Here is a 20,497-nt window from a genome sequence, read left to right as displayed (position 1 = left end):
CAGAGGGGCAGGGCCATCCTGGCCCCACGCTGCTCCTTAACCCTTCCATGCTGGTGCGGAGGTGATGTACCCCAGCACACTTGCATTTGACTAAAGCATCTCTTCCAGCAAGGCTGGACGGTCTTGAGTTAAAGCCATCAAGAGATGGAAAATCCACCACATCCCTTACAAGTCTGTTCCAGGTTTCAGAGTAACAGCCGTGTTAGTCTGTATTCGCAAAAAGAAAAGGAGGACTTGTGGCACCTTAGAGACTAACCAATTTATTTGAGCATAAGCTTAGTGGCTAAGCACCCTCACTGTTAAAAATACATGGCCTAAATTCTAGATTGCATTTGTCTGGTGTCAGTGTCCAGCTGCTGGTTGGTGTTCTGCCTTTCTCTGTTAGATTGAAGAGCCTGTTAGTACCTGCTATTCCCTCCCCAGGATGGTACTTAGACAGCATAATGAAGTCACCCCAGAATCATCTTTTTGCAGTTGAACCACATTCAGGACCCCTTGCTAACACCTGTTGTCAGCACTGGGTGACTTTTACAGTGTACTCCAGGAGTAAACTTCACAGGGCAGAGATGCCACGAGCCACCACCCATAGTTACCAGCCTTCTATCCAGCAATAAACTAATCACACACAGAAGTTTTATTCAGGGGCTTACCCCATCAGCTCTATCACTTTATTTGCTCCTGCCCTCATCCTTTAACTCTTTCTATCTCAGTCCCATTCAGCTAGCAAGCTCCCCCAGGGGACACAGCTGTGTCAGTTCTGTGTTTTGCAAAGCACAATACAGTACTCACTCGAAACTTGGCAAATTTGTTTTGCCTAATTTTGAACAGGCTGAAACATGGCTTTGAACTCAAACGCTGACAGGGAGGGTTGGTGGGAAATAGTTTTTTTGTCTCAGGAAAAATTGTTGAGGTTTTCTGGAAATTTTTCCCATTCTGCATGAAGCTGTTCAAAGCTTTTTGACAAACACCAGAGAGAGAAATCACATCCACCCGAGAAAATCAGACACTGTAGGCACTTGAGCCCAGGTGTCCCTCATCTCAGGTGAGTGCTCAGGTGTGGAGGTGTGAAGAATCAGCATTTTCCAAGAAAAACACCATTTTGTCGAAACTCCTCAACTATCTCTGCTGTTAGATTTGTGTTCCACTGGGGGAGACGTTACAACATGAGTTGGGTGGCTGAGATCAGCATGCAAAGTGGATGAATAAGTGAGCAGAGTAAAAAACGATAAATTAAACTCAGGGAAAAAAACATAGAAGAGAGATGATGCTAATGAAAAAAATAAACATATTCTCTTCCCATAGATAGGGCACCCATTCTTGCTCACCTAGCCTTTGAGTGTGTTCTTAAGTCCTTAATACACAGCAGAGTCTTCTCTGTAAGAAGAAAGATTTTTCTTTTTAAATTGACTCGCCTTTGGGAGGAGCCTTTGGTTCAGAGGCAGGAAAAACAAGCTTGCAAACTTCACTTTGTTTTGCAGCCCAACCCTAAATAGTCCCACAAGGATCTCCTGTTCCTAGTCACACACCTGCTAAGTGAAATTAACACAGAACAGAGCACGATGCAGTGACTGCATTCCTATCCTCTGATCAGAGGAAGGTGCAGAGAAGCCCAAGACCCTGGGTTATATCTCTGACAAGTGCTTGAAACAATGCCCATTCAGTGAATCGTTAGAGTAAACAAGTGTCCAGGCTATCGACTGCAGGAGATGCCACAGAAATAAACGGAAACAAAATCTGAGGGCTCATCCTGTGATTTTCCACATATGGTATGCTAATTGCTACCAACTGGTGCAAATTGCTGCTTGCCTTTTCTATGTCTGAGGTTGGCTTTCATGCAGCTCTGCCATTTGCTGTACACTGACTGCTGAATGTAGCCTGTGTTCCTCATTTATTCCCCGGCAAATGCTGTCCCCTTGAACATACTCTCTAGAAAGGGGGATGATTGGGAAGTCCTGTATGTTGTCATCAAAGAAGGACCTAAGTAAATAAATAGATACAACATAACATTGATTTTTGTGTGGTGGGAGAGACCGGTGATTTTGTTTTTGCAGAACTTCTCAGGTGGGCTTTGGATTCGTCGGACCAGGTTTTCTTCTCTTATAATCAAAACTAGAATTGTTTTGGATCCAGGTCCTGTGCTATCCTAATCTTCAAAGATTTCAGGAGTGTGAGGGGGTGTATGCCCCATGCAGGCAAGGAAAGGGCAAATGTGCGACAGAGAAGGAGACCAGTGAGCATACCAGGCTGCACCTGAAGGGTGGGCCAGGCTTAAGGATGAGGAAGTGCAGCTGGGGTAGGGCTAGGAGAAGACTGTACATAAGGGAGTTTTTTAGATTAGAAGGGGACTGTAGGTAGCAAGCGAGGAACGTTGCAGTCACTTTCTGGGACTAGAGAGGTTGGGGTGAGCTGGCCCTGGGATCTTCTCTGGAACAGGGAAGTCTGGTAAGTGGCCTGGAGTGCTACAGAGCAGCCACCGGAGGGATACAGGCTCTGGTGGGAAGCTCAAAGGAGAGAAACTGGGGAGGCTATTGAGAGGGATGTAATGTCAGGTCCAAGGAGGGCAGAAGTGGGTTTATCGCTGGCAGTTTGGGAGCTTGTTACAGGATTCCAAGGGAAAGTCCTGTGAGTCCAGGCCCCTGAGAGAAGGGTCAACCTCCACAGCTGAGTAGGAAAAAGTCCAGGGAGCTGCAGGGAACAGTCCTTGGCTGCTGGTTACAGGATCCCTGGGCTGGAGCCCAGCAGTGTGGTTGGGCCTGGGTTCTCCTACTAGCCAGCAGCAAGATGGCATGTGTCCAGAGAAGGGGACAAGAATGACAGAGACCCGACAGAAGGGTGTGAGGACAACAGGACCTGGAGTTGAGACTGAAGGCCTTGTGCTGGGGACTTTTGGACTTTATGATCCCAGAGGGGTGGGAACAAATTGTCGCCTGACCGGCGGGCTGAGTTACAGGAAGACAGACCCCTGCAGAACCAGACCCACCATCAGCAGGAGGTGCTGGAGTGGTAGAGCTGCTACACCACGTCTGGCCACAAGGAGGTGCTGCAGCTGAGAGTCCACTCTTTCACAAGAAGGTTTGGACAATGGTCTTGGCACGTGTTGGGCAGAAGTATTGTCCATAGTGGTTAAATTACAGGACTGAGCTAACGGAGCTTCTGTTCCCAGCTTTTCCACAATCCAGGGTGGCCTAGGTCAGGCCATGCCTTCTTTCTGTGTTGGAAATAGGAATAACATGTACTCTCCTCAAAGGGAGGGTTGTGAGACCTACCTCATATTTACAGAGCACTTTGAGATCTTTTGGATGAAAGCTGCGACAAACGAGTACGGCGATGTTATTGTGTTAATGTCATTTACTAACGCAGCTCAATGATATTTTGAAGGCCATAGATATGGAAAAGCATGGAGGTTTAAGCATTCATTTGGTTTTGCCCAGTTGGCATGTGCTTGCATTTCATTTAGCAGTAATACAAAAGATTTGATCAGATGTTCTGGTGGTTCTGTCTTGCTTGATTTTTAGGTGGCGAAATGTCTAACAGTGAGCACAACCAAGAGTTCCAGATGGTGGAGCAAATGGAAGAGATGGGTGAAAGAAAAGCTGGCAATGGAAAAGCTCCAGAGTCCCACCCAAGTGGAGGCATGGGGTCCCCCTCTCTGACTTCTGAGTCTACTCCCTTCCCAAATTCTTACGCCAACCAGTATGCCATGAGGAAATTCTTTGTTACAAGGGTAAGCAAACCCCACCCCTGTTTGTGTCCCTTAGTTAACAGATTGCCCACAGAATGGCTTGGCTCCTGGGTTCTCCTCCTGGATATTCAGTCCCCGAATTGCCAAGAGAATCTGGAGTGATCTACCCTTATGTGGCTAGGAGTCTATGATTTAGGTTCGTTGGGGGAAAAAACCTGCATGTGAGTCTAGTTTCCTTCGGGCATACATGATTTCCACCGGGAACTCCCACAAATCATAAGCTGTGCTCACTATCTTCCCTGCACATGAGCATGAGGTATAGGTCAAACCTGGACTCCCTAATGTTTGGAGGGTATGGTATGGAGTGCAATTTGACGTAACCAACTCTGTGACATTCCCAAGGATAACTGAGAAGTAATAGCTTATGAGAGGGCTTTATCCAATCAAAGGCTGTGTCTAATGTGGGAATTTGCCTCAGTTCCATCAGTCAGCGGCCAGAACTCCTTGCAGACAAACCCGCAATTTGTACCAAGGTAGCTAGTCCCCTCTCTGAACCCTGGGTAACCTGCATTGGTGTAAATCATGGCTTTGCTTTTCTACACTTGAAATTTGCATTGGTGAAGCTACTCCTTTTGCTAGCCACTGATGGGCTGGAAAGGGAGTAAATTCCCAAAGGAGAGAAGGCCTCCATCAAATTTATTGTATTTGTGGAGGGCCCAGCAGCCTTGAGTCTAGGAATCCACCAAGGCTCAACAGAAGCATCTGAAAATTATCATTCACTGATGCAGGCAGCATCAACTAAAGCACCTGACAAGCCCTTTCCTTAATGTTAGTATATACAAAGTCTGATTGCGCACGCAGTCTGTGGAATATATTTCCTCGGCTGTCTCCGATCCACTGTTTTAACGCATTTGCTATTAGGCTCTGATCCTAAGCAGCTCCTGGAGATGCTGAGCGCTTTAAGCTCCCACTGGGCTTAATTGAGCCCTTAATTCTTGCACCTATTTAATGCAGAGTCTTCCTGGATGGAAAAGCAGCACTCAGGGCTAATAACTGGAGCTATGCTGTGGGTAGAATCATTGTTTCAGTGGCGGAGACTGCTGATCCAAAGCAGTGTCTTACAAAAGGAACAATACTTCATCTTCCCTGACTATGTATTTATAAGCTCCCCTCAGATTGCTATCCACGAGCTATCATACCCGAAAGCCGGAAGGGGAGGGGAGAAATTCTCTCTAAATTTAAACTTAAGAATGTAAATTATATGCAGATGAAAGGAGCTCAAACCATTTGATCATTTACTATTTAATGAACGGTTCCCTGTTGCCTTTTTATAGCTTGCAGTCTCCTGTAGGCAGCAAGTCTCTAGTAAGCAGGCTCCGGGCATCCCCTGGTGTTCTGAGACACAGCTGCCTGTATGACACTGGTTTGGCTCATATCGACACCAAGTCTCCCTGCATGCTATCACCTCCCTGCCCCCTGCCCCACAGAGGTCTGAATCAGGCACGGTGCTGCCTGTGGGAGCATCTCCCTGGTCGGAAATCAAGGCGGCTCATAGAGCGAGTTGGCTTTTCATGCTGCCATCCGGAGCAGGCCTTTCTTTCAGAATAACGCAGATGCTCTAAAAGAAAAGGAGTACTTGTGGCACCTTAGAGACTAACCAATTTATTTGAGCATGAGCTTTCGTGAGCTACAGCTCACTTCATCGGATGCATACCGTGGAAACTGCAGCAGACTTTATATATACACAGAGAATATGAAACAATACCTCCTCCCACCCCACTGTCCTGCTGGTAATAGCTTATCTAAAGTGATCATCAAGTTGGGCCATTTCCAGCACAAATCCAGGTTTTCTCATCCTCCCCCCCCCACACAAATTCACTCTCCTGCTGGTGATAGCCCATCCAAAGTGACAACTCTCTACACAATGTGCATGATAATCAGGTTGGGCCATTTCCTGCACAAATCCAGGTTCTCTCACCCCCTCACCCCCCTCCCAAAAACCACACACACAAACTCACTATCCTGCTGGTAATAGCTCATCCAAAGTGACCACTCTCCCTACAATGTGCATGATAATCAAGGTGGGCCATTTCCAGCACAAATCCAGGTTTTCTCACCCCCCCACCCCCATACACACACAAACTCACTCTCCTGCTGGTAATAGCTCATCCAAACTGACCACTCTCAAAGTTTAAATCCAAGTTAAACCAGAACATCTGGGGCCGGGGGGAGGGGTAGGAAAAAACAAGGGGAAATAGGCTACCTTGCATAATGACTTAGCCACTCCCAGTCTCTATTTAAGCCTAAATTAATAGTATCCAATTTGCAAATGAATTCCAATTCAGCAGTTTCTCGCTGGAGTCTGGATTTGAAGTTTTTTTGTTTTAAGATAGCGACCTTCATGTCTGTAATCGCGTGACCAGAGAGATTGAAGTGTTCTCCGACTGGTTTATGAATGTTATAATTCTTGACATCTGATTTGTGTCCATTTATTCTTTTACGAAGAGACTGTCCAGTTTGACCAATGTAAATGGCAGAGGGGCATTGCTGGCACACGATGGCATATATCACATTGGTGGATGTGCAGGTGAACGAGCCTCTGATAGTGTGGCTGATGTTATTAGGCCCTGTGATGGTGTCCCCTGAATAGATATGTGGGCACAATTGGCAACGGGCTTTGTTGCAAGGATAAGTTCCTGGGTTAGTGGTTCTGTTGTGTGGTATGTGGTTGTTGGTGAGTTTTCTTGCTTCAGGTTGCGGGGCTGTCTGTAGGCAAGGACTGGCCTGTCTCCCAAGACTTGTGAGAGTGTTGGGTCATCCTTTAGGATAGGTTGTAGATCCTTAATAATGCGTTGGAGGGGTTTTAGTTGGGGGCTGAAGGTGACGGCTAGTGGCGTTCTGTTATTTTCTTTGTTAGGCCTGTCCTGTAGTAGGTAACTTCTGGGAACTCTTCTGGCTCTATCAATCTGTTTCTTTACTTCTGCAGGTGGGTATTGTAGTTGTAAGAAAGCTTGACAGAGATCTTGTAGGTGTTTGTCTCTGTCTGAGGGGTTGGAGCAAATGCGGTTGTATCGCAGAGCTTGGCTGTAGACGATGGATCGTGTGGTGTGGTCAGGGTGAAAGCTGGAGGCATGCAGGTAGGAATAGCGGTCAGTAGGTTTCCGGTATAGGGTGGTGTTTATGTGACCATTGTTTATTAGCACTGTAGTGTCCAGGAAGTGGATCTCTTGTGTGGACTGGACCAGGCTGAGGTTGATGGTGGGATGGAAATTGTTGAAATCATGGTGGAATTCCTCAAGGGCTTCTTTTCCATGGGTCCAGATGATGAAGATGTCATCAATATAGCACAAGTAGAGTAGGGGCTTTAGGGGACGAGAGCTGAGGAAGCGTTGTTCTAAATCAGCCATAAAAATGTTGGCATACTGTGGGGCCATGCGGGTACCCATAGCAGTGCCGCTGATCTGAAGGTATACATTGTCCCCAAATGTAAAATAGTTATGGGTGCTCTAAGATGCTCTAAGGCCCCCTAGAATGCAGATGGTCTAAGCCTCCCTCGTCATAAGGCCAATGCTTAATTGGCTTGCCAGGGCTTAGCCCCGGCACCTCTGGGCCCGGCAGTTCAGAGCCCCGGCACCTCTGGGCTGACTGCATCCACTATGCATGTAAAGAAGTGGCTTGAGCCCCGGCACATCTTTTGTTACAAATTAAGCACTGGCTGAGGCTATGGCCTTATTTAAGGACATGGTCCGTGGCACGTTTAAAGATTCCCATTGACTTCACTGGGCTTTGGATCAGATCCTTGAAGCCTGATCCTGGAAAGCGACTTCAGGGGTGTGAGGGTGCCGAGCACCTTTACAGATAATGCGCTTTCAGTAGAAGGACCAGCTGGCTTTGCCAGTCAAACTCAGTTGCATCAGACCCATAGGTACTGTCGTTATGGGTTGCCGGGAGTGTGCTTGACCCCTGCTCCATCCCAGGCCCTGCCCCCACTCCACCCCTTCCCCCAAACCCCCAGCCCCGCCCCACCTCTTCCCGTCCCCCTCCGTTCCTTCCCCCAAGTGTGCTCGCCCAGCCCCTGCTCCTCGCCCTCCCTCCAGTGCCTTCTGCACACCGCTGAACAGCTGCTTGCGGCATGCAGGAGGTGCTGCGTGGAGGGAGAGGAGCTGATCAGGTAGCTGCCCCGAGGGTGCTGAGCACCCACTTTTTTTCCCCCCGGGTGCTCTAGCCCCAGAGCACCCATGGAGCTGGCCCCTACGATCAGCTCCCCTGTCCTCTCTGGTCCCCTGTGCTGCTGTCTTTCCAAAGTAACAGCAGCCCTGCAGAGCTAGGCGACCAGTGCTGTGGAAAAGGTCTCTTAGAAAAGGTGAAACCATGTGAGGCTCTCCTGGTTGTGCGTGATGCACAGCTAAGGTTTGCTGATGCTCAGGGACTTTTCAAGTGGACCAGGGCTGGTTTATGGGCTTACATTGAAACCAAGTGAAAGTGGCAGTTTCCTGTTCATTTTGAAGAAGAGAAGAGGGAACTCGTGTTGTGAGTTTCAGTTTGAGGCCTCGCAAGCCCAGTCATGAAATACCACGTCTTTACCACCTTCCTCCCTTTCTGTTGTGTTCCTATCACAAATATAAAAGACCCATGTCATACAGGCCGGATGTGATCTTGTTTACACCAGTGTAAATGTGAAGTACCTCCAGTGAAGTCAGTGGAATCCCACAGACAGACAGACACATACACCCACAAGCCAACGAACAGACGGAAATGTGTGGTACTTCCATAACCAATGGAAGGCCTTTGCATTAACCCGTGAGACCGCCCCAACACCATCTGCCATCTTGGATTCCCTCCACACACATCCTGGTCATTACTTTGGTAGTTTTGAAAGCTCTGTTCTTGTTTGAACAATATTCTGTTTCTTTGGAGCTGGTATAGTTGTCACCTCATGATGAACCCTCTAACAGCTGCACAATAAGGATGTCACAATTAGCTTGTGTATATAAAATGAACCCCCACCCCCTGGAAGGCAGACAGAGGGCAGATGACTGAGTCATTTCCAAATAAAAAACATGGTTTGAATAGATCCCCTAGTTCTGAGGCTTGAGACGTGGATACTTTTCTTTGAAGGGGACACCTGTATGCACTTAGCGTTGCTCCAACGACGTGGATTAGAATAAGAGGAGCGTGTGTGTTTGAGCTGTAATTTCTTTCCGTCATGTTTATCTTGCTATTCTTTTCTGATGTTCTCTCTTTCTAGCCAGGAGCATTTGACCAAGCCATAGAAGATCTAAAAATCCACGTGGTCAAGAATTCGGGGGAAACTGCTCAGAGCTTCTGGCTTTTGACCGAGTGAGTAGTCGTGACATATGGGGCACTGGCTGAGGTGGTGGCTTTGTTATGGGCTGCTAGAAATAAAGCAAGAATGGGAGGGAAGGGGTGTCACATAGCGACACTGGGTTAAGCTCTCTGGGTTCTGCTTTTAGAAGTGAGTGCATAGATACATCAGCAGTAGCATGACTTTCTGTTGAAAGGGAGACTGTAGGGAGAGGAATTCCAGGCACGAACAAAGCAGGCCTATGCCTCCAATGTAGTGCTGTAAAGAGTTGTGTAGAATCTCTTAATATTGATGATCCTTTTGTTAGTGGTTTGTAAATCATGCTGACAGTAAGTGCTGTGTAAGTGTCATTTATTATACTGGCAACAGTGTGTAGAGCGCTGGACTGGGACTCAGGAGACCTGCATTCAGTTCCTGGCACTGTTACAGCCTGCTGGGTGACCTTGGGCAGGTAACTGTCCTGCTCTGTGCCTCAGTTTTCCCATCTGTGTTTTCCCATCTGTGTTTTCCCATCTGCCCTCCTTTGGTAAAGTGCTTTGAAATCTGCAGATGAAAAGTGCTAGATAAGAGATAGGTAGTGGTGGTGTCTTCGTCAGACCAAAGAAGAGAGACCATGTTAATGTAAATATAACTGTTAATTCTGGGGTCATCTGAGCCTCTTTTGTGATTTTGTAAGAGCTAGTGCAGGGAGGGGGAGACCGAATCATCGCTGATCTTGCTGCAAAGGTCTCTGTTAGCAGCTTCTTTTAAGGAAACTGAAACTTGGATATTGCCCCCTCTGCTATGTTTATTTCTAGTTAAAAGGATCCCAGCAGCGGCAAATGACAAATCCTCAGTCTCACAGATGACACGTCATTCGAGCCCGGGAGCGGATATGTTCTGCAGTTAAGGATCTGTGCAGGTGGCACCCTGGGTTTAGCCGAGATGAGAACAGCATTTAATGCGGCTCCTGACATAGTTGAGCGATTTCGAAAGTACAGAGAAAGAGGCTGGTAGGACCAGGGTTACGTAGGCGGATTTGACAGCCATTACGGCAAAATTTAGAGGTCCCAAATCAGGATCAGAGCTCTGTTGTGCTGGGTGCTCCACATACACACGGTACAGTCTATCCTCCAAAGAACTTCCAGCCTAAATAGACATGACAAAGAGTGGCTGAAAGGGAGCAGTATTTATCCCCATTTTACAGACTGGAAACTGAGTCACAGGGCAGGTTGCATAGGGCGGTTACACAGGAATTCTGGGTTGGAACCAGGAATTACACTCCTGAGTCCCTTCAGCACGGGACCATCCTCCCTCTTCAATCCCCTCCCTCCCTCCTCACCCTCTGTGCAAAAAACCCCCCAAAAAAACGGTTTATAGGACAAAATGAACCAGCCCAAGAATCTGCATCTCAATAGCGGAGATGGACTGGTAGGTAGGAGCCCTGGGGCAACCTTCCATAGTCTAAAACCTCTTGTGTATTGGTAACGATAGTGAAATGACCTTTTAATGACGGGGTAAATACTGCTGTGGTGGTGTGTGGACATGGCAAATGCGGCAGATTGCTTGGCAATCCGTGGTTAAGGGCACGGTTACTTGCACTAATGATTCCATGCTGTGGTCCTGTGACCTGGTTGGCAAGTAGCTCGTCAAGTCTGCCTGTGCTCAACTGTTGGAGTTAGGGAGCCCATTTAGCAGGGCTGCTGTTTGCTTTGGCCTCTCCAGGAGCTTGTATATATTTGCTATGTTTTTAAAAGCTCCAACCCTCCGAGGGAGGGTTTGCACAGACCAGCTGTGATGCGAGTTGCTCTTCTCTGTGTGAAGCCCGCTCGGTCAGGGAGGATGTCAGACAGGCTGGCTCATCCTGTGTGATGAGGCCGCTGGGAGGGGTGGCTGCTGTCGTCCAGATACAGTATTTTGTTGCTGATTGTGAAGACGTGTCAGTGAGCTTCTTTTAAGCTACTTCAGCAGTGCTGGGGCTGGCAGGTGTGTGAGATTTAAAGGCACCCCACATCCATTCCTTCTAAAGGCAGGCCGAAATATCCCAGCCCTCAGTCTCTGAATTTCTGCCTGCTGGCGTTGAAAGCTGCCTACTGCACATGGATTCCCAGCATGCATTAAAATGAGTGGCAACCGGGCACCACTAGAACAATTTCCCAAAGGTCGTGGTGGATCCTCCATCACTGGCAATGTTTAAATCACCATGGGATGTTTTTCTAAAGGATCTGCAGTGGGACTATTTTGGGGATGTCCTATGTCCTGTGTTACACCCGAGGTCTCACTAGATGATCACAATGGTCCCTTCTGGCCTTGGAATCTCTGAATCTTTTAGGTGGCTGTGGAAATTCCAGCCCTAGTTTATATTTAATCCCCTGAATTTCTACAGGGCAGTTTATCCTGATGGGTCAAAGGCACTTTACAAGCGTGGGACCTGATCTTGCATGAGGGTTTGCAGGGCTGGGGCCTTAGCGCATTCAAAACCAAGCACATGTTCTTTCTCGATTTGTTTCCAGCTGTCCAAGGTGAGAGTTTGGGTAAAACTTTCAAGAGTCCAAATCCCATTTTCAAAAATCACCTGGGCACTTTGGAACCTAAGACCTGCTGCCCTTCAATGAGATTTAGGCTCCTAAATGCCCGTCACTTTTGAAAATGGGACTTAGGTTCCCAAGTCACTTAGGACCTTTTGAAAAGCATGTCCTCCCTTTCAGAAAAAAGCTAACGCCAAGAACCAAAACCCTTTTTTTTCTAGCTGAATCTATGTAAGTCCTTAATCAGACCATTGAAGGATTTGTCCAATGACCCCTGGACTTCGCAGTGTTGTCGTACCCCGTGTGTACCTCGTCCAGTGCACTAAATGCCCCACTAACAACGACGTGGGTGAAAGAAGACAATTCTACGCTCTTGAATGAGCTCACACAGGAAAATAATGAAAGACAAAAACACCACATCGCCCGGGGGGAACACTTTGTGCAACAGATCACTACATATGTGACCTATCAGTCCTCATCCTCAAAGGAAACCCACACAATACCTTCAAAAGACAAGCTTGGGAGCTTAAATTCATAACGTAGCTAGACACTAAAAATCTGGACCGAACAGAGACGCTGGATTTATGGCTCATTACAACACTCTGTAATCCAATAACCTTCCCTCCCCCTTTTTTGTCCTATGACAAAAGTTATAAATTTTGCAAACGATACCAAGATGGGAGGAGTTGCAAGTGCTTTTGAGGATAGCATTAAAATTCAAAATGATCTGGACAAACTGGAGAAATGGTCTGAAGTAAACTGGATGAAATTCAATAAAGACAAATGCAAAGTACTCCACTTAGGAAGGAACAATCAGTTGCACACATACAAAATAGGAAATGACTGCCTAGAAAGCAGTACTGTGGAAAGGGATCTGGGGTCATAGTGGACCACAAGCTAAATATGAGTCAACAGTGTAACGCTGTTGCAAAAAAAGCGAACATCATTCTGGGATGTATTAGCTGGAGTGTTGTAAGCAAGGCATGTGAAGTAATTCTTTTGCTCTTCTGATTAGGCCTCAGTTGGAGTATTGTGTCCAGTTCTGGATGCCACATTTCAGGAAAGATGTGGACAAGCTGGAGAGAGTCCAGAGAAGAACAACAAAAATAATTAAAGGTCCTGAAAAAATGACCTATGAGGGAAGATTGAAAAAATTGGGTTTGTTAGAGAAGACTGAGAGGGGACATAACAGTTTTCAAGTACATAAAAGGTTGTTACATGGAGGAGGGAGAAGAATTGTTTTTCTTAACCTCTGAGGATAGGACAAGAAGCAATGGGCTTAAATTGCAGCAAGGGAGGTTTAGGCTGGACATCAGGAAAAACTTCCTAACTGTCAGGGTGGTTAAGCACTGGAATAAATTGCCTAGTGAGGTTGTGGAATCTCCATCATTGGAGATTTTTAAGGGCAGGTTAGACTAACACCTGTCAGGGATGATCTAGATAATACTTAGTCCTGCTGTGAGTGCAGGGGACTGGACTCGATGACCTCTCGAGGTCCCTTCCAGTCCTACGAGTCTATGGCTGCAGGGATGTTAGCTGGCCACTTCACCTTGTTAACTACTCATGCAGTGGTTCTCAACCCGGGGTACACGTTCCTCTGGGGGTGCACAGAGCTCTTCCAGGGGGCACATCGACTCATCTAGAGATTTGCCTAGTTTTACAACAGGCTCCATTAAAAGCACTAGCGAAGTCAGCTAGCTAAAATTTCCTACAGACAATGACTTGTTTCTATGGCTCTGTATACTATCCACTGACATGCAGGTACAGTATTTATATTCCAATTGGTTTATTTTATAGTTATGTGGTAAAACTGGGGAAGTCAGCAACTTTTCAGTAACAGAGTGCTGTGACTCTTTTGTATTTTTATGTCTGATTTCGTAAGCAAGTAGTTTTGAGGTGAGGTGAAACTTGGGCAGGGGGTTGGAGGCCGGGAACAGAAGACAAATCCTGAAAGGGGTACAGTTATCTGGAAAGGTTGAGAGCCACTATGCTAAACAATCTCTTCCATCTTGTTTTTAGCCATGACACTCTGAGTACCTTTCCCAGACCAGAAGAAGAGCTGTGTGTAAACTTGAAAGCTTGTCTCTCTCACCAACAGACACTAGTCCAATACAAGATACAAGCTCACTCTCCTTGCCTTTCTAATGACCTGGAACTTTGTCATGTCAAGTCTGTTGAGTGCTGTAGTTTGGGGCCCTTTGAGAGCCAGCTCAGCCTTTGGAGTTGGGTTCATGACCACAATTCTGTAGCTTGCAGTATATTTTCGGGGGCTATCCAATATCAGCCACTAGCTTTTTATTTCTGACGTGGCACTGGATCTATTCAGCCCCCACACATGATGTGGGTGTGTCATCTCTCTCCTTCCTGCCCACTGCTGCCAGGATTGCAAAAGGGGCTCACACTCTCCCGTTTCTGAAGCTGAGCAATAGTCCTCTTACATCAATTTACTCCAAGCACGGAGGTTCGTAGGCTAGGCTGAGCTGCTGCACGGTCGCTTTCTCTAGTGCATTGTCCTGCCCTCCCTTTAATTTAGCTCCAAATGTTTCTTATGCCTGAGCCATGGCAGTGATGACTAATGGGTCTCTTCTCTTAGCCCTATGACCCCAGAGTCTGCTGTGCTTTCCCATCCAGACGCTTTCGCTTTTCTGCATCCCTCTGTGATATCACTGAAGTCTCACCAGCCAGCTGTCGGCATTAACCTCCATGCATCAAATCACCCCTTGCCTCCTCTTTTCTGCTCCCTACAACTGGTCAGAGAGAGCAGGGGAGAGCTGTTTTTCTTGCTGCTTAGTTCAGCAGTGCAAGGATTGGGTTCTGCATTTTGACCTTGTTTAGGTGTGTATGTGCAGGCATGCACCCAGGGGAAGGGAATCAGTATCTCTCAGGTACTCTTCATCCTGGAGGAATGTTAGAGGAACTGACCCCTAGATCTGGTGCTTTTGCGCAGCTGACCCACTCTCAACTGCGGCCCGTCATTAATTAGAGTAAAAAGAAAAGGAGGACTTATGGCACCTTAGAGACTAACCATTGTATTTGAGCATAAGCTTTCGTGAGCTACAGCTCAAATAAATTGGTTAGTCTCTAAGGTGCCACAAGTCCTCCTTTTCTTTTTGCGAATACAGACTAACACGGCTGCTACTCTGAAACCTGTCATTAATTAGCGTGGCACTCCTAGGAACAAATCCGTGGCTGCAGGCAGATGGTGTGGATATTGGCTAAACAACAAAACAGAGGCATCGGGCTTGGTCCCAGTCATACTTGGGCTGCAGAAGAATAGCTGTTAGCTGTAGTAACGTTCAGGTTTCTGCTGCTTCTGTAGGCTGCCACTGCTAGAGGATGATATGATCACAATCATGAGCAGGCCTGACGTTACAGCTGGGAGCAGACAGCAGTGACATTCACAGACACTTGTGGGCAGACTGTGTCAGTTAGGGGCTGGCCTCCAGAGGGTTAAGGGGAGACACGCTCCCCATGAGCGGAACGATTGTGCCTCTCACATAACCACACACATACGCTGTCCTCCACACACAAAAGGCAGTAAGTAGCTTGCAAACCCCCACCCCCTGCTCCTCTTCGTGTTTGAGAGAGACGCCTCCTGCTTTTTTCCATCCATGCAATTGAGCCGCCAGATCCACGTGCTGTGCTTCCCATCTCCCTCTCCTGTCACTGTAGTGGGTAGGTGGTTTGAAGGCTCTGCCAGGGAGTGGGCCACCTGTGCCCATTGTGACTAACTAGACAGCTGTGCTGCACATCCCTGTTCCTCCCCCAGCCCACCACGCTTACTGGTCCCGAGCCCAGAAAGCGCTGTTGGTCATGAGAAGTTGCTGACAGCATCTTTCAGCCTGTGGGAAACGCTCCTAGTTCCTCACTATCCGGAGCACTGGAGTTAAGCTGAGCCGAGGCTCTGGATTCCCAACCTGCCCGCGATGGGCTTGCCACCTCCACCTTACTCCCGCATCGACTCCGTTTCGCTCAGGCCACAAAGTGTGCACAGAATAGCTCCCGGGCTGCTGCAGCAGCATCGTGCGCATTGTCTGCTCTGGGCCTGTCCCTTCTTGCAGCAGCCAGGGGCCATGTGGCTGCTGGATCTGACGCAGGGGGCGGGGATGCACCCCGGTGCGGGGAGGCACTGCTGTATGGCGTAGAGCTGGCATGACACGTTGACATCACCCCCTCGCTGCCCCGGGGCTGTCCTTGTCTGTCTGGGACGTGGCCCAAGGCTGTTGTGCTCCAGCAAACTCTGCCAGCCAACGCGGGCCTGGTGGGGGCGGTCGCAGAATGGCACTGTGGTCCCTCCTCACCCGCTACAGCTCAGCACGGCCCAGCGCTGGCCTGGCAGAGGGGCTGGCCCGAGCTTGCCAAGTGCAGTCCACGAGGTGGCCTTTGTATACCGGTCAGTATCGTCCTCCTCCTCCCCTTAACTACTGTGGAAATTGCAAACGCTTCTGACCCTTCAGCAGAGACCATCTCAGGGAACCGGGCAGGTGCACACTGAGCTCTGCCCCGGCGCCCATGTCCCTGCGTTAAAGGCATTCGCTGAGGGCACTGGCCGCCTTTCCTTTGGCGGCCATGGGAGTTGGACTGGCCCTTTCCGGGCCTCTGGAGTGTGTGTTTGGATAACTGAGCAGCGTCTTTATAATAGATCTACAGCCATCCCCATCGACAACTCCTCCGAGTCTGCATCTGGGTATTAGCGCTGTCCTTTCCCCCCAAGAGTCAGTGTCTCTTTGTGGGCCTGTAAGAACACTGTATCTGTGTGGGGCACATGAATCCCCAGGATTTCTCAGCTCCTAATCCCGCCTTGTGGGTGACTGACCTCTCTTTGACGGTTCCTGGCACCTCACCCCCCCACTTAAGTCCCCCACCTCTGTCACCTCCCCTATGGCCATTCCCAGCTCTCCTAGACCAGGGACCGACACAGTGGCCTGCTGGTGCCCTGGTGTGAGACGTGATGGTAATGTCTGGTGTCTGGGCCATGACAGCATCCAGGGAATACCTCCTGTGGCCAGACTGAATTTATAGTGGGTGCGTGGCTCTGATAACAATTAAATGCATAATTTTCCTATGAGTTCCCTATGATGGAAGCATGTGCTCTGAGCTAATGGCTACCCTGGTCTTTATTACATTGTTTCCCAGCGCGGATGAGCATGTAGAGAGATTATGTACAATAGAGACACAGATGTTCATTTTCTAAGGCCAAAAGGGATCATTGTGATCATCTAGTTTGACCTCCTGTGTAATACAGGCCAGAGAACTTCACCCCTTGATATCTTCATTGAGTCCAATAACTTGTGGTGGAGATAGAGTGTATATTTTGAACGGACACCTAATTTTGATTTAACAGTTCCAACTGATGGAGAATTCATCACATCCCTAGGTAAGTTGCTATCATAGTTAATTACCCACAGCGTTAAAAATCAGTCTTTAAGCGTCTCACTGTAAAGCCTCAAGGCAAATGATTTGTTATATTGGATCAGTTGTCCATCAAGGGCAGTATCTGCCGACCATCAGTGGCCTTTGTCTGAGGCTTAAATACACATCTTTAAAAGTGGTTCTGGACAGGGCTAGTTATGTAGTTGATAGACCAAAAGCATCTCTGAATTTATTCTGTCAGTTAACCCTGATGAATCAAACATCAGGATTGCCCCACAGGGGGGAGAAGGGTACCTGTCCATTCCAAAGCTCCTGAGAGCTCAGGGAACAGATACTCTTGTGTGTATTGTATGAATGGGGGTTTTTGTGTGTGCGCACCATGCTGATAATCGATATAGAGTAGAATAGGTCATATCAGAGTCTCTCTTAGCACCTCGGTGTGTGTATTTGACAGCCGGAGAGTGCTCAGCGTTCCTTAGGATCTAAGATAGTTGGGAAGCTCCTAGGTCTGGCTCAGTAATTGCCACTAGATAAATTCAGGCTCCTTCCACCAAACTTCTCTTTGCAAAGTTTTTTGCTGCTTACTGTGGCCAGTTGATGGCAGCACAATGTAGTTTGGCTCAGCCTCCTTCAATTCTCCTCTGCTAATTTAGCCCTGCCTCTAGTTACAATAATCCTGGGGGATCCACACCCTGGAGTGGGCACACTTCAGTGGCATCCCTTAGTGGGATTTTTTTAAAGCTCATCTTTATTCTATACTAGAAAGAGAATCTGCTGTAAAATCATCCAAACTACAATCATCATCATCACTAACAAAACCATCCAAAGCACAGGACTTGGTGGTGATGGGGGACTTCAACTACGCAGACATCTGTTGGGAAAATAAGGGCACAGATTATCCAATAAATCCGTGGAATGTATTGGAGACCATTTTTTATTTTAGAAGGTGGAGACAGCTACTGCAGGGAGGCTGTTCTAGATTTGATTTTGACAAATAGGGAGGAGCTGGTTGAGAATTTGAAAGTGGAAGGCAGCTTGGGTATAAGTGATCATGAAATGATAAGAGTTCATGATTCTAAGGAATGGTAGGAGGGAGAACAGCAAAATAAAGACAACGGATTTCAAGAGGGCAGACTTTAGCAAACTCAGGGAGTTGGTAGGTAAGATCCCAGGGGAAGCAAGTCTAAGGGGAAAAACAAAAGAAGACAGTTGGCAGTTTTTCAAAGCTGCTCCAGTCTGGCATGGAAGGGGTTAGAGCAAGCCAGAGAGGCTGCGCAGAGACCCAGCCAATCATGGAAGGGCTTATTGGGAGCCAGGCAAGTGGAGGCTTGAAAGCAGCCAATCAGGGCCAGGCTGGGTCCTATAAGAAGGCTGCAGGGCAGAGAGGAGCTCAGTCTCTCCCTGGAGGGCACAGGGAGAAGACCTGGCTCTTAGAGAAGCACCTAGGACCGGACGGGCAGGGCAGGGCAGGGCAGGGCAGAGGCTGGGGGAGCTCTAGGCTGACGACTGCCAGCCTGGGGCCCTGACACAAAGGGGCAGCGAAGTTGCTGGCGCTGCGGGGAAGCAGCCCAGGGGAGCAGGCAGAGGAGGAGAGTTGGAGGAGGGCACTAAGTGGCTGCCACCAGAGGGTCCCTGGGTCGGGGCCCAGAGTAGCAGGTGGGCCCCCCGCTTTACACCTACTTGCCAATGAGGAGAGTGGCCTAAAGCTGGACTGTAGTCTGCCCTTGGAGGAAGGGGCTAGATGAGGACTGCAGTGAGCCACTGAGGCGAGGGGTAAAACCAGAAGCTAATGGTCCCCTGGACAGGTCAGGCGTTTTGGTTCTTAAATCGCCGTCTGGGAAAACACGGGTGTGCATTAACCCTGCCTGAAGTTCTTTGTTAAAAAGATGGGCCTGACCTAGAAACAAGCTCAGTTTCCCAGGTGTGGGCCCCGCCACGCCCTGGGGGTGTGCTAGGGGGACCAGATGTCCCGATTTTGTAGGAACAGTCCCTGTTTTGGGGTCTTTTTCTTAGATAGGCTCCTGGTACCCCCTGCCCCCACCCCGTCCTGATTTTTCACACTTGTTGTCTGGTCACCCTAAGGTGTGCACATGTGTGGGTCCCAGCTGCTCCCTGCCCCCCTCATTGAAGCAGGTGTGCAGGGTTACTGCCCTGGGAACTGCAGGGCTCAGTGGACGTGGGGCCAGCTGAAGACAGGGGCGTGGGGCAGGGCTAGTTGGAGACAGGAGGGTGCGGGATTGGCTGGAGACAGGGCAGGGAGTGCGTGCGGCAGGGGATGTCTGCGGGCAGGGCAGGTGGTGCGGGGGGTGGCTGGAGACGGACTGGCTGCAGGCGGGGGTGTGGGGGTGGCTGGAGACGGGCTGGCTGTGGACGGGGTGCGGGGGTGGCTGGAGGCACGGCAGGGGGTGTGGGCAGGGTAGGGGGTGCGGGAGAGGCTGGAGACGGGGGCTGCCTGCGGGCAGGAGGTGCAGGGGTGGCTGGAGATGGGGGCTGGCTGCGGACAGGGCAGGGGGCGCGGGGGCTGGCTGCGGACAGGGCGGGGGGGCGGCTGCGGATAGGGCAGGGGGCACGGGGGTGGCTGCGGACAGGGCAGGGGCGGCTGGAGACGGGGGCTGGCTGCAGGCAGGGGGTGCAGGAGGTGGCTCGAGGCAGGAGGTACGGGAGTGGCTGGAGGCGGGGGCTGGCTGCGGGCAGGGGGTGCAGGGGGTGGCTGGAGGCGGGGGCTGGCTGCGGGCAGGGGGTGTGTGAGGCGGGGGCTGGCTGCGGGCAGGGGGTGTGTGCGGCAGGGGCTGGCTGCGGGCAGGGGGTGGCTGTGGGCAGGGCAGGGGGTGGCTGGAGGCGGGGGCTGGCTGCAGGCAGGGGGTGGAGGGGGTGGCTGTGGGCAGGGCAGGGGGTGTGTGCGGCGGGGGCTGGCTGCGGGCAGGGCTGGCTGGAGGCGGGGGCTGGCTGCGGGCAGGGGGTTCAGGGGCTGGCTGTGGGCAGGGCAGGGGGTGTGTGCGGCAGGGGCTGGCTGCGGGCAGGGCTGGCTGGAGGCGGGGGCTGGCTGCGGGCAGGGTGTGGCTGGAGGCGGGGGCTGGCTGCAGGCAGGGGGTGCAGGGCGTGGCTGGAGGCGGGGGCTGGCTGCGGGCAGGGCGTGGCTGGAGGCGGGGGCTGGCCGCGGGCAGGGGGTGCAGGGCGTGGCTGGAGGCGGGGGCTGGCTGCGGGCAGGGGGTGCAGGGCTGGCTGGAGGCGGGGGCTGGCTGCGGGCAGGAGTGGCTGGAGGCGGGGGCTGGCTGCGGGCAGGGGGTGCAGGGCGTGGCTGGAGGCGGGGGCTGGCTGCAGGCAGGGGGTGCAGGGCTGGCTGGAGGCGGGGGCTGGCCGCGGGCAGGGCGTGGCTGGAGGCGGGGGCTGGCCGCGGGCAGGGCGTGGCTGGAGGCGGGGGCTGGCTGCGGGCAGGGCGTGGCAGGGGGTGCAGGGCGTGGCTGCGGGCAGGGGGTGCAGGGCGTGGCTGGAGGCGGGGGCTGGCTGCAGGCAGGGGGTGCAGGGCTGGCTGGAGGCGGGGGCTGGCTGCGGGCAGGGCGTGGCTGGAGGCGGGGGCTGGCCGCGGGCAGGGCGTGGCTGGAGGCGGGG

At 50.5% G+C, this 20,497-nt stretch overlaps 1 protein-coding gene across 1 annotated transcript in view; it reads left to right on the top strand.

The window, feature by feature from the left end:
- Nucleotides 1-20,497, top strand: part of TPRG1 (tumor protein p63 regulated 1) — a 78,486-nt gene that overhangs the window by 9,467 nt on the left and 48,522 nt on the right. The window contains exons 2-3 of the mRNA XM_075132045.1: nucleotides 3,516-3,724; nucleotides 8,931-9,022. Of these exons, the coding sequence (XP_074988146.1) occupies nucleotides 3,524-3,724; nucleotides 8,931-9,022 (293 nt within the window). The 5' untranslated portion in view covers nucleotides 3,516-3,523. The remainder of the gene's footprint in view (nucleotides 1-3,515; nucleotides 3,725-8,930; nucleotides 9,023-20,497) is intronic.

This window comes from Caretta caretta, chromosome 9 (genome assembly GCF_965140235.1).
Source record: "Caretta caretta isolate rCarCar2 chromosome 9, rCarCar1.hap1, whole genome shotgun sequence".
Classification (NCBI taxonomy): Eukaryota; Metazoa; Chordata; order Testudines; family Cheloniidae; genus Caretta; species Caretta caretta.
This window is presented reverse-complemented; position numbering and strand designations above follow the sequence as displayed.